General features: G+C 42.2%; 1 protein-coding gene across 16 annotated transcripts in view; it reads left to right on the top strand.

Moving 5' to 3' along the window:
• TET1 (tet methylcytosine dioxygenase 1) overlaps positions 1-14,397 on the top strand; it is a 118,495-nt gene that overhangs the window by 76,122 nt on the left and 27,976 nt on the right. For 12 of the 16 annotated variants that reach the window (XR_016222220.1, XM_089314951.1, XM_089314953.1 and 9 more), the window contains 3 exons: positions 7,027-9,313; positions 12,219-12,309; positions 12,844-12,937. Coding sequence is in view for 13 of the 16 variants with exons in the window: in XM_089314951.1 (XP_089171077.1) it covers positions 7,027-9,313; positions 12,219-12,309; positions 12,844-12,937 (2,472 nt within the window). In the remaining 3 variants the exon portion in view is untranslated. Of the gene's footprint in view, positions 1-577; positions 722-7,026; positions 9,314-9,429; positions 9,530-12,218; positions 12,310-12,843; positions 12,938-14,397 lie in introns of those variants that run through there. The other 4 variants (XR_016222222.1, XM_089314955.1, XM_051823232.3 and 1 more) reach the window with 4 other exon arrangements.

Here is a 14,397-nt window from a genome sequence, read left to right on the forward strand (position 1 = left end):
AGATAAGAAGAATAAAACATGCTGAACTCCGGGGCTGGTTACTCACAGAAACAGGGATGGAATTGTTCCTGAACAATGGGAAGACTGGGAAGCTAGTGGGCTTTGCTCTGGGGGTCCCCTGGAAGTGGACACCAGGAGTTCCCCATGGTCAGTACATCCAGAGTTGTGGGCGTGCAGCTGTGGGGAAGCCACAGAGTTTTCTACAGAATTTCTCCTAAGGGGCAGCTCTCAAACCCAGCAAGTCTGGTATTTAAGGAATGGTGAATTTGGCAATCGAGAATTCAGTTATAAGCCTGAGGGCAGGGAGTTAAAGATATTTGAATAAGAAGGAAGTTGATGGGGCAGTAGCTTGAGGCAGACCTGGGAGTAAGATCTGCTGACACAGAGCTCCAAAGGAAGAGGGTGGTGGGCCATTGGGGTTTCTCTTTCAGATCAGTGTTGATTTCCATACATTTTGAATCTTTAAGTTTCACTTTTTTGTCATTAAATACTGTTCAACCCTCCCTCTTTTAACTGCCTGTGCAGCTCTCCCCTCCCTCCCTCGAGGTGAGCTTAGCTATTTGGTTATTAAGACCCCTTCACATTGTACCTCCACGAGGGAAGCTGCAGCAGACACGGAGGCTGAATCTAGTGTGGAGATTTTTGGAAACTTCTGAGGAGGCTGCCACAGCGCTGGCATCCAGCCCAGGCAGGGAGGAACCAGGAGGCCCCAATGTGGCAGGTAGGAGAATGGTGTGGAGGGCTCCCCAGCACTTTGCTGGCCCTGCCTTTCTGTTCTGTGTGAATCTTGCATCTGGTGGTTGTGGGCAGGGTAGGAAAAAGAAAAACACAAAGAATATTTTGGCTATAAAATTAGTGCAGGTCCTGGCGCTGTGGCGTATGTGCTAAGCCATCTTCTGTGGAGCCAGCATTCCATATGGGTGCACCACTTCAAGTGCCAGCTGTTCCCCTTCCAATCAAGCTCCTACTAATGTGCCTGGGAAAGTGGCTGAGTGCTTGTGCCCTGCACCCATGCAGGAGATCCGGATTCGGCTACTGGCTCCTGGCTTGGGTCTGGCCCAGCTCTGGCCATTTTGGTCATATGGGGAGTGAAACAGCAGATGGAAGATCTCTCCTCTCTCTCCCCTCTCTCCCTGTAACTCTTTGAAGTAAGTGAATCTTAAATCATAGAAAATAAAATAAACAGTACAATAATCTTTTTATCTCTTAAAAGTTGGAAAGAGAATATGGTGACTGGAATTTGTGAATAGTCTAAATTCATTTTTTTAAAGATTTATTTACTTGAAAGACAGAGTTACAGAGAGAGGTAGAGACTGAGAGGTCTTCCATCTGCTGGTTTACTCCCCACATGGCCGCAATGGCCGGAGCTGCACAGATCCGAAGCCAGGAGCCAGGAGCTTTTTCTGGGTCTCCCACGTGGGTGCAGGGGCCCAGGGATTTGGGCCATCTTCTATCCCAGACATAGCAGAGAGCTGGAACAGAAAAAGAGCAGCTGGGACTAGAACTGCGACCCATATGGGATGCTGGCGGCTTCAGGCCAGGGTTTTTAACTCGCTGTGCCACAGCGCGGGCCCCTAATTCTTGAATTGTAAGTTGGAAAAAGAATATGAGACTGGAATTTGTTAATAGCCTAAATTTTTTTGAAGATTTATTTTATTTTTTTGAAAGACAGTTACAGAGAGAGGTAGAGACAGACAGAGAGGTCTTCCATCCAATGGTTCACTCTCCAGATGGCCAGAACGGCCAGAGATGCACCGATCTGAAGCCAGGAGCCAAGAGCTTCTTCCAGGTCTTCCACATGGCACATGGGCCCAAAGACTTGGGCCATCTTCCACTGCCTTCCCAGGCCACAGCAGAGAGCTGGTTTCAGAAGAGGAGCAGCTGAGACCCGAACCAGCACCCACTTGGGATGCCGGCACTTCAGGCCAGGGCTTTAACCGGCTGCACCACACCACCGGCCCACTTAAATTTATTTTTAAAAATTTAATTATTTGGATAGCAATGGAAGATGGCACAAGTCCTTGGGCTCTTATAACCACGTGGGAGACCCGGAAGAAGCTCCTGGCTTTGGATCGGTACAGGTCTGGGCGTTGACAACATTTAGGGAGTGAACCCGCAGAAGCAAGACCTTTCTCTCTGTCTCTCCCTCTCACTGTCTGTAACACTACTTCTCAAATAAATAAATAAAATCTTTAAAAAATTATTTAAATTATTTTATTTTTAATTATATTGCTTCATTGATTTCTGTGAAAGCCAGAATCTCCTTCCTCGTGGGGGCTTATGACATTGTCTTATTCAATCATTGTTTTGTTAACTTCTTGTATTCTCAGGGGTAGTGAGTATTAGGAAACTGGCTCAGTGATAGCCAGGTGACCACATGGCCCAACCTCTGTGGTCAAGCTCCACCCCATCCTAATGGGATTCACTGCTCCTGTTTCCCTGCCCGCCCTCCGGCTAACTGTTCCTGAACATGTGCTCTCTTGGTTCCTCTCTTTAGCCTCCTCCTCCTTTGGTATCTCGGCTCTCTCTCTCAGTTCCTCTGCTCTCTCCTCTCTCTTTGGCTCTTCTCATCTCTTCTCTCCTTGCTAGCTCCTCTCCTCTCTGTTTCTCTTATTCTCTCTTTCCCTTTGCCACCCCTTCACTCCAGGCTGTTGGGTGTTCCCCAATAAACCCTTCCCTTACTCTGTTGTTCGGTGTGTTTTGTGATGGCTAACATTCATATATAACAGTGAGAATTAGTATTGTAGGCAGAGGCTGTGTGACATACTCTTGGATATTACAATTCTATAATTACAAATAATTTATTTGAAAGTTAAGACAGAGGGCCAGCGCCGTGATACAGCAGGTTAATGCCCTGGCCTGAAGCACCAACATCCCATGTGGGTGCCTGTTCTAGTCCAGGATACTCCACTTCCGATCCAGCTCTCTGGTGTGGCCTGGGATAGCAGTAGAAGATGGCCCAAGTCCTTGGGCCCCTGCACCCACGTGGGAGACCCAGAAGAAGCTCCTGGCTCCTGGTTTTGGATCAGCCCAGCTCCAGCCATTGCAGCCATTTGGGGAGTGAATCAGCAGATGGAAGACCTCTCTCTCTGCCTCTGCCTTTTTTTTCTCTGCCTCTGCCTCTCTGTAATTCTACCTTTCGTGGGAGACCCGAAAGAACCTCCTGGCTCCTGGCTTCGGATTGGCACAGTTCCACCTGTTACGGCCAATGGGGAGTGAACCAGTGGATGGAAGACCCCTCTCTTTCTCTCTGCCTCTCCTCTCTCTGTGTAACTCTCAAGAAAAAAAATAAATAACCCTTAAAAAAAATAAAAGAAAAAAAAGAAAGTTAAGACAGAGAGGTAAGGACAGAGAGAGAGGTCTTCCATCTGCTAGTTCACTCCCCATTTGGCTGCAACAGCAAGATCTGCACCGATGCGAGGCTAGGAGGTAGGAGCTTCCAGGTGTTCCACACAGGTGCAGGGGTCCAAGGACTTAGCCATCTTCTACTGCTTTCCCAGGCCATAGCAGAGAGCTGGATTAGAAGTGGAGCTTCCAAGACTCAAACTGGCATCCATATAGGATGCTGGCTCCTGGCTTTGTCTTGGCACAGTTGAAGAATTCCCCAATTCCTTTTGTTTTCACATTGCTAAGTAGTGTTCCTGGCCCATTGTATTGTATCCCTCTAAGGCTTCCTTATACATGTGTAGTTATAATATTTTCCCATAATGTTGTACAGTAAGAAATATTCCATGTGTTGGATCTAGATCCTCCTTTAACAACAACAACAAAAATAATATATCCAGAACATCTTTGCCTGTTGACAACAAAAAGGCTAATCCTCCTCCTGCGGCACCGGCACTCCGGGTTCTAGTCCCGGTTGGGGCGCCGGATTCTGTCCCGATTGCTCCTCTTCCAGTCCAGCTCTCTGCTGTGGCCCGGGAGGGCAGCGGAGTATGGCCCAGGTCCTTGCGCCCTGCACCCGCATAGGAGACCAGGAGGAAGCACCTGGTTCCTGGCTTCGGATTGTCACAGTGCGCTGGTCACAACGCGCTGGCTGTAGTGGCCACTTGGGGGGTGAACCAACTGAAAAAGGAAGAACTTTCTGTCTTATTCTCTAACTCTGCCTGTCAAAAAAAAAAAAAAAAAAAAAAAAAAAAAGGCTACATGGCAGTGCCAGCACCGTGAATCACTTGGCTAATCCTCTGCCTGGGGGCTCTGGCATCCCATGTGGGCACCAGGTTCTAGTACCTGTTGCTCCTCTTCCAGTCCAGCTCTCTGCTGTGGCCTGGGAGTGCAGTGGAGGATGGCCCATGTGCTTGGGCGCCTGCACCCACGTGGGAAACCAGGAGGAAGCAACTGGCTCTTGGCACAGTGCCAGCCATAGCGGACATTTGGGGAGTGAACCAATCTAAGATAGACCTTTCCCTCTGTCTCTCTCTCACTGTCAAATAAATTTTAAAAAAATTAAAAAGAAATTTAAAAAAAATCTACATGCCATTATGGATCCAAGTACTATTATTAATGTACTATAATGATGAACATTTTGATATTTTCCAAAAGCTATGAAGACCTGTCTTAGTTAACAGGTGAAAAAAGGCATAAATTCCCAAAATTGAAATTGCAGTTTCAAAGGGTAAATTATAAACCTGACAAAGGGGAAGATACCATTGTAATTCTGACAAACATTGTCAAATTAACCTTAATAGGGGCTGCTCCATTTGTACTCACACCAGCATTGTGTAGAGTGTGTATCTCCATAGCTTTATCTTTGTTTTCTAATTGCTAATGTAGGACAAATGCTTAGGCCCCTGGCACAGCCCTGGCTCTTGTGGCCATTTGGGGAGTTAAGCAGCAGATGGAAGATCTCTCTCCTCCATAACATTGCCTAACAAATAAAGGAAATAAGGGGCTGGCACTGTGGCATAGTGGGTAAAGCCGCTGGCTGCTCCACTTCCGATCCAGTTCTCTACTAATGTGCCTGGGCAAGCAGTGGAGTTTGGCCCAAGTGCTTGGGCCTCTACATCCATATGGGAGAACCAGAAGAAGCTGCTAGCTCCTGGATTTGGATCAGCTCAGCTCTGGCCAAGGCAGCCAACTGGGGAGTGAATCAGTGGATAGAAGACCTCTGTCTGTTTGTCTCACTCTCTCTGCCTCTCTGTAATTCTCCCTTTCATATAAATAAGCAAATCTTTAAAAAAGACATAAAAATAAAGAGTGGCAGCCAAAGAGAGAGAAAGAAATTGAGCCTTCTCTTCCATCTGCTAGTTTGCTCTCCAAGTGCCCACACAGCCAGGGCTGAGCCAAGTGGTGGCCAGGAGCCAGGAACTCCTTCTAGGACTCTTACGTGGCTGGCAGGGTCCCAAGTATTTGGGCCATAATCTGATGCCCTCTCAGGTACATTTGGAGGAAGCTGAATTGGAAACAAAATTGCCAGTCCTATTTTGGATGCAGGTATCTTACAGGGCCATAAAACGTGCCCCTCCTAAATGTTCTTTATTTTTAAATTAATTAATTAATAATTAATAAATAGTTAATAAATTATTTAATTAATTTAAAAAGCAGAGTTATATATAGAGGAAGAGACAGAGATTTTCCATCAGCTGATTCTCTCCCTGAAATGGCCAGGAGACTGGAACTCCATCCAGGCCTCCCGCATAGGTGGCTGGGCACCAAGGTCATGGGCCAATTTCTGCTGCTTTCCCAGGCATGTTTGCAGGGAGCTGTATCAGAAGTGAAGCAGTTGGGAATCCAGCTAGTGGTCATAGGATGCCTGTGGCACAGTGTGGGGCTTCACCAGCCACACTACAGCGCTGGCCTCTCCCCAGTGTTTTCTGATAGATCGTGTAAAACAAACCGAATGGCATAGACACCTCAGTGTTCTTGGATAGGCATGCTGTAAAACGAAAGCCTCAAGTAAAGAACTGGGGCCCCTCCCCCTTGCCCTACTTCTGTTTTCCAGCAGTAACTACTGTTAATATTGTGGACTTTTCCTACCAGCTTTCCTAAAGTGCTAGACAAATGTGTGCTTTAAAGGAAAACCGGCGCTAAATCTCATCAAGAGTTTGTTTCCTTGCATTATTCCCTAACTTCACCTCTGCACTGTGCATGGATTCTGGATATCTTGCCATGCAATGACGATTGACATTTAGCATGATGGCTGCACAGGATTTCACCGTGAGAGTGTCAGTTTATTTCTCACTTTCCACGTTAGACGTGAAGTGCTGCATTAACGAGTACATTTCTGCTTTATAATGTTTATCATTTAGTTGGTGGGAAAGCTGCATTTTTCCTTCTGGAAGTTTTTAGTAAGGTTGCATGGCATGTAACACTGTCTTTTCCTATCTTTAACCTTACTCTTCTATTGAGTCTGACTCCTTTATCTAACAAATCCAAATATACACATACGGCAACCTAGTGCTTCCTTTCTTGCTATTCATTGTGTGCGTGTACACCAGAAGATAACACTGTGTTATTGCAGTGTGATTAAAATAACGGAATACTAAATAACTCCAATGTCCATCTCCAGGAAGATACACTCTCTTGGATATCTCTGTGTTGAGTAAATAGACATCAGTTTTGTAACATTTAAAAAGCCAAAGGTTACCTCTTGGGATGACTGGAGAGAGAATTTTATGCTTGTGATTTTGGTACATAAATGTTCATTTTTTGAAAATTACACAGCTATATATGTAATCTGTACATTTCTATATATTTTCTACTTCAGTAGAGTTTACACTAAAGTGATGGATATTGCCCATTGAATGGTACCAATGTAATAATATTTAATTGTTTTATTTGAAAAAGAATGAATATTCCAAGGTATTAATAGTCATGGCATCATGATCAGTTCTAGTTCTCATCTTTCTTTATGCATATGCACTCTGGTTTGTTATTTTATGACTTCTGGACACGTAAGCCCAAAAATAATATCCTTTTAGCTTTTTTCCAGGGGTTTCGCATTTAGTTACTCTCAATCATGAAGTTTCTACAGTAACTAATCATATATTTGAGCAGGTTGTGAGTAATTTTGTATTTATTTTGCAGGCAGATATTGGCAACAAATTAGTAAATGGCCCCCAGTCAGAATTCATGGAATACAGTAGTTGTGGTCATGGGGAAGAAAAAAGATTGGAATTGAATTCAAATCCCCTTGAAAATGTAACTAAAAATGAAGAAAGCATGACAGGTATCGAGGTGGAGAGCTGGACGCAAAGCAAGAAATCACACTTGACAAATCAAGTCAAAGAAGAGCTTGTTGCAAGCGTGTCAGAAGCTGAAAAATCAAAAAAGTCCCAAGATGACAAGAAAACTACAAAACCTCCTAAATCTTTTGCACAAACAATAAGAAATGGCATTAAAAATGTACCCTACATACCACCTGAAACAAATGTGTCATTTAAAAAATTCAATATTGAAGAATTTGGCAAAGCCTTTGAAAACAGTTCCTATAAATTCCTGAAAGATTCTGTAAACCACAACAATGCCATGAGCTCCATTGCTTCTAGTGCAAGTTGTGATCATCTCAAGGGGAGAAGTAACGTCTTCCAGAAGCCAGGCCTGAACTGCAAATCTGCTTCCGAGTCTGCAAACTTCAACTTAACTAGTCATACCAGTATACACAATGAAGGTGATCAACCAAAAACTCCTGAGAACATGCCAAGTCAAGAAACAAAAGATGGCTCTCCAGTCCAACGAAGCCTTTTATCTCTAATGAAGGATAGGAGACTAACACTGGAACAAGTGGTAGCCATTGAGGCTCTGACTCAGCTCTCAGAAGCCCCATCAGAGAATTCTTCACCATCAAAGTCAGAGCAGGATGAAGAAACAGAGCATAGAACAGCTAGTTTGCTAAACAGCTGTAAGGCTATCCTCTACTCTGTAAGAAATGATATACAAGACCCAAATTTAGAAGGAGAGCCTCAAAGCCTTCCTCATTGTCCATCTTTGGAACAGCAAAGCAACCCGGTGGTATTCAATGGCCAAAATGCCCTTTCCAAATCACACATCAGCTCCGTTACTGACCAAGCTACTGCAAAGTTACATGAACATTCAAAAGTTGCAAACTCAGTGTCTCTTTTTATCCCCAAATCAAATCCATCTAAAATTGACACCAATAAAAATGTTGCTGAAGGTAAAATTACTCTTGCTGATTGTTCCAAAAATTTGCCTCAGTTGCCAACAAGAAATAATAACGTGGGCTATTATAACCAGTTATTGGAAAGCAGCAAAAATCTTAGTTCAAAGGAGGATCCATCCTGTCAGGATGTATCATATAGTCAAATTGAGGAAGACGTTGCAACACAATTAACCCAGCTTGCATCAATAATTAAATGTAATTATATAAAACCAGAGGACAAAAAAGTTGAAAATGCTGCAACAAGCCTTGTTGCATATAATGTCCAGCAGAAGTGTGTTCAGGAGAAGAGCATAACACAACTGAAGCCACCTTCAAGTGTACAAAGTAGTCATGGCTCATCATTAGCAAAGCAAAAGAACCCAACCCAGAAAAAGACAAAATCCACCCCATCGAGAGATCGAAGGAAAAAGAAGCCCACAGTCGCAAGCAGTGAGGAAAATGATAAGAAGAAGCAGGAACAGTTGGCATATGAGTATCGTAAGTTACATGACATTTGGATAGCATCCAAGTTTCAAAGATTTGGTCAATTTGTTCCTCATGATTTTCCTGCTCTGTTGGGGAAAATTCCTCCTTTAACCAAAATGTGGAAACCACTGACTCAAGCCAGTTCAATCCAACACAAGAAAGTATTTCCACCACTCAGTCAGATAAAATTTGAGAGATACCCTGAGTTAACCCAGGAAAAAATGATGAAGGTTGAACCATCAGATTCCCTCCCAGTATTTCCTGTCAAAATGGAATCCAACGGGCAGGCATTGCCAGACAGAGCTTCCAATTCTCAGGTGCAGGCAGCAGTGAATGTCAATCAGAAAACTCATCCTTTGCCCCAGCCCTCTGAGCGGTGTGCTAATGTAATGACTGGGGATGACCAAACACACATCCACCAGGATGTCGAAGCGCAACTCCCCCATCAGAGACTGCCAGCGTTGCCTGGTGCCTCTCAGGAGACACCCTCACCAGACCCAGCAGACCTTCTCAGGAATGTCAATGTAGTGAGTTCAGGTGGAATTACGGTGGTTTCTCCCAAGAACGAAGAGGAAGTATGTTCAGCCAGTGTTGGACCATCCCAGTCTTCCCCTGGAGAAAGTGCCCAGAAGAGCTTCAATGATTACGCCATGAACTACTTCACGGAATCTACAAAAAGGCTGGTGGCTACAACGAAAGATACAGAAGTGCCATCCTGCAACTGTCTTGGTAAGTACTTGTGTAGATGTCTTCTTTTCACCTGCATAAATTGTTTCGAGTCATCACAGAACCAAGTTCTGATTCATCTTTTCTTGTGTGATATTTTTGCCCCATTCCTGTTCTAGCTGAGGTGGACTAAGTAATTTATACCCATTTTTCTGTTGGACCTTTATTGATTCTGCTCAGAAAAATGGAAAATTCAGCTCATAATTTGGACAAACAAAGGTAAACTTTCTCAAGTGGAAAATATGCTCATTTCTCTCAAGGCAAAATGCTCTCAAATTGTATATTGTACATATAGCATAAGAATGAATTCCCTTATAATTTGAGTTTGTATTTTCTTCCCATATTCAAAAAAGAGTTTCAACCCACAAGCCTTTCAACTGTATTTTTATTTTTTATTGTGAGATAGCACTTGAAACAGATGTAAACTTAACAAATAAATACAAGAGGTTTCTACGTGCTTCACAGCTCGGATAAGAACTGGCACTACAACAAGTAGTTTTGTGCTAATAGCTGCGTCCCATACTGATTTCTAATGAATGTATTTATGCAGTTCATGCTTTTGGAATCACTGAAAGAACATTTAAAAGCTTATAGTTTTATCAGTTTGTTCAAAGCTCTGAGGACTTTTTGACTGGAGTGAAGATTGTCAGAAGTTTGCTCGATATTTTTAAACTAAATTTGAATCCTAGTGTTTAGTTTTTATCTATGGTCAGTACACAGATATGAGAAAGAAAATCTGATGTTTGTGTTAAAGTACAAGAAACTAAAATAGACGGTATCATGGAAGTTTGGTAGGCTGCCTGAAGTCTATACATACAGCCATTCTGTGATTGTGATAAGACAATTTGTAAAATAAGCTGGTTTTGAACCCATTGAATTAGGTTTAGTTATTGAAAGTCTCATTTAAACTAGGATCCCGAAACACGAAGACTAGGAAGAAGTGGTACAGTAGTACTTACTAAGCAGGATTTTTTGGAAGGATTAGTATTTCATCTTCATTTTTTCTATTCAACCACCATGGAAAAAATTGCAAAGCGATGACTTTTAGTTCTTAGTTATTTAAAGTGCATTTAATTGTCTGATATAAATAATATCCTTCAATTTCATTCAACACCCAGCCTAGACAAACACCTTGCTTAGTGGCAAGGATGTGCTCTTCTGAGAAGGATCTCTCCATGTGGATAGGGTGACAGTGTTCTGTGAGTGGAGTTGAATTGAGACGGTGAGAGGTTCTTAGCCCAAGGAGAGAAGAGTGTAATAATGACAGTGGCTCCTATTCTCACTCTATGTCTGGGACTGGGCCTGCCCTTGGCTGGCCACAAAACACAACAAATCTGCAAAGGGTGGCCATTTTATGAATGACCAATCTGAGGTGCAGAGAAGTGCATGTAAGTGACTAAACATAATCTCAATTCCAGAGCTTATACTTCTCTTGCTTTAAAAATCTGAGTTATAATATTTGGAACTCTTTTCTGAGTATCATTACAAAAGGGGGGAAAAAGACTTCTGCTTCAAAAATGAGTGCCATTGAAGTTTATATCCTTGAGCTAGAGTTTCTGCTATGTGCATGATTCTAATCGTGTAGTTTTAAGATTGTTTATACAAAGTCTAAGTATGTAGGAAGCAAAAATAGCCAGAATACTTTCAGTGTATCTGTGACTGTTTAAGCACTCAAATTCATGGCTTCTACCATGTGTAGAGAAGTTATCATAAAAACATAAATAAAAAAAGCAAACAGCACCCAGAAATCATCCCAAGTAGGGCCAGCATTCCTGAGAATGCTCAGCTTAGCACTGTTGTCGTTGTAGACCTACTTGTTCTTTGTTGTGGGGGCGGGGGGTTGTCCTTTGTGTATCTGGGTATTTAGCAGTGTCACTTGCCTCTACCCACTAAATGCCAACAGGAATAGTATACATATACCTGCTCAGTAATGCCAACCAAAACCATCTTCATTTATTGCTAAAGCTTTCCCCTGGCTGAGAACCACTAGTTTAGAGCACCAAATATAAGTTTACCTCTACTGAGTGTATCTTGCTTAAAGATGCTGCAGTAGTAATTTTTCCTTGTATTTGACATCCATTCAAAATGAAGACTGGTGTAGCTATACTGAGTTCCCTAGATCATTATACTCACACATTTTAAGAAGTCAAGTTAAAAATACTGTTTTCTAAGAAATATATAATTCTTTTTCAAAGTGATTCAAATGGTCCAGAAATAGGATGCAAACATCTTTTCATAGTCTCATTCCCTATATGAATTAACATTGTCTCTGATTTTAATTTTGTTCCATTTTTCTCAGAATGCACTTTTTAACTTAATGAAATCATACCTTTTTTTTAAATGTTTGTAAATATCATTGTCTTAATTGACTTATTCTGCTATATAAACATCCCATATTTCATTTAACGTATGACTTACCGACAGATGTTAAAGATGTTACTTTCTGTTTTTCTCTTTTCTTTTGGTAATTATAATAAGAAATATTCTTACAGCGCATAATCCATAAACAATTGTGGAGGTATACAATAGGATAAATTCTTTGCAGTTAAATTACTAGACTCAATTTGAATAGGATTCTGAGGCCAAGATTGGAAGATTTATTGCTCTTGAAGAACTTTTAATTTTACACTTATTAAATAATTTTTTTTTCACATAGGAGATGAGAGAATATATAAAGCTAAGATCTTAAACTAATTTTTTTCTCTGATTCTTTGAGGAAGAAAGGAACATTAACAAGACCAATTCCAGGGCCTAAGTCCTTGACTTTAATTATCAAAGCATACCAAGACCTTGTCGAGATTCCTGGTTCTGAAGTGAAAGGGGAAAAAAGAAAAAGCAAGACTAGCTTCTCCTTGCCCCTCTGAAATGCTGTAAAGCTTTGGGTCTAATAATCTTATTCCTTCCACAGATCGAGGTACACAAAAAGACAAAGGCCCATATTATACACACCTTGGGGCAGGACCCAGTGTTGCTGCTGTCAGGGAAATCATGGAGAATAGGTGAGGAAATATGCTTCCCTGTTAAAATCATTCTGTATTGTGGACCTGACTCAATGCAAAGACATTATCTCTGAGAACCTGCAGGATGTGCACGGAGAAACGTTGAGGAGTATGAGTGTCCAGGCGTCTCTCCTGAGTCACTCATCACATGAGTTGTCACTCTGCGAGGCACTCAGCAAGCAAAGCTAATGGTCTTTGATCAATTCAGGAATATTTATTTTTCTCTTGCTGTATACTGGGAGAAATAGTTCCAATGACCGCCTTCCACACCGAATAGCCCTAATTCCCTTTGCTTGTTTTAGAGCCAGCCCATGATTAGAGCAAGCTTTAAGGGTAAAGAAGCAGAGCTAGCCGACAAATAAAAATATCTGCCACACAAAAGCAAATTTCTAACAAAAGTAATTCATGAGGCGTGTTTGATGTTTGAACTTTTGTACACCTATGTCATATGCAAATTTAGAGATTAGAAACTGGCAACTTCAAGAATAGATTGCAATTAATTAGTACATTCCCTCCACTGTGTTTTTTACTCAGGTATGGACAAAAAGGAAAGGCAGTAAGGATAGAAGAAGTAGTGTACACAGGAAAAGAAGGGAAAAGCTCTCGTGGCTGTCCAGTTGCTAAATGGGTAAGTGTTTTGTATTTACGTATTTTCTCAAAATGCATTTATGCCATATGTAAAAACTTTTTTTTTCCTCCAAGGAAAATGTAGATTAGAAAAACAGCCACTCCCACAAGAAGATGCTTTCTGCCTTAACCTGGGTTCTGGATTACACCTTTAGAATGTTTATGTATTTATGTAAATGATGAAAGGGTGTTCTTCTTCTCTGGTCACCATTTTCACCAGACGTGTGAATATTTAATGTCTTTATCATTCGGTAGCTTTTACAAATGTTACTGAATTAATGCCTTTTATCAGTTCATATTGAAGGAAAAACCGGGTCTACAACTTTTATAAAACCTTTCGTATCACTAATTTGATATTTTTCAAAAATCCATGATTACTAACAAGTCAGAACTGATTCAGCTTCTTTAGGAAGTTCGTTGCCCATTATATCATTTCAAAAGGATACTCATGTCTGCAAAGATACACAGACACAGTGATGTACAATTTTTTTAAAGACGTATTCATTTGAAAAACATCCGCTGGTTCACTCCCCAGACGGCCACAATAGTCAGGGCTGGACCAGAGCGAGGACTGCAGCCTGGAGCTCCATCTGGTCTCTCGCATGCCAGACAAGGTCCAAGCACTTGGACCTTCTTCTGCTGCTTTTCCCAGGTGCATTAGCAAGGCGCTGGATCTGAAGTAGAGCAGCCAGGACTCAAACTGGCACTCATAGGATCCTGGCGTCCAGGCCAGTGGTGTAACCAGCTGCACCACAATACTAGCCCTTATTTACAGTTCTCCAACATAGAATCTTTTGAGATTCCTCCTGTTGTTGCTGTAGTGTGTAAAGCCGCTGCCTGTGATGCCAGCATCCCATATGGGTACTGGTTCATCACCTGGCTGCTCCTTTCTAAAGCACCTGGGAAAGGAGTGGAGGATGGCACAAGCGCTTAGGACCCTGCACTCATAGGGGAGACTTAGAAGAAGCGCTTGACTCCTGGTTTGGCCTGGACTAGCCCTGGATGTTGAGGCAAACTGGGGAGTGAACCAGCAGATAGAAGATGTCTCTCTCTGTCTCTAACTCTGCCTTTCAAATATATAAGACTAATTTTTATTTATTTGAATTACAGAGTTAGAGAGTTAGAAAAACAGCCACTCCCACATGCTTTCTGCCTTTACCTGGGTTCTGGATTTGATTGGTTATCTTACACCTTTAGAATGTTTATGTATTTATGTAAATGAGGAAAGCATCTTCTTCCTCGCTGTTTGGTCACTATTTTCACCAATCATGGGATGCCAGTGTCTCATGCAGTGGCTTAACCCACTAACCCACAGTACAGGCCGCAGCCCTGGGAGCTCCAGCACTGGACATTGGACATTAATTGCTTTCTTGACTCCATGTATTTTGAGTGCAGTTCCCTCTAAAGTGTAAATGATCTGTGAGATCTTAGAAGGCCAAATCCAGGTGCCAGGAACTTCCT

This window comes from Oryctolagus cuniculus, chromosome 15 (assembly GCF_051225735.1).
Source record: "Oryctolagus cuniculus isolate XC-2025 breed Fujian yellow rabbit chromosome 15, ASM5122573v1, whole genome shotgun sequence".
In the NCBI taxonomy this organism is placed as follows: Eukaryota; Metazoa; Chordata; class Mammalia; order Lagomorpha; family Leporidae; genus Oryctolagus; species Oryctolagus cuniculus.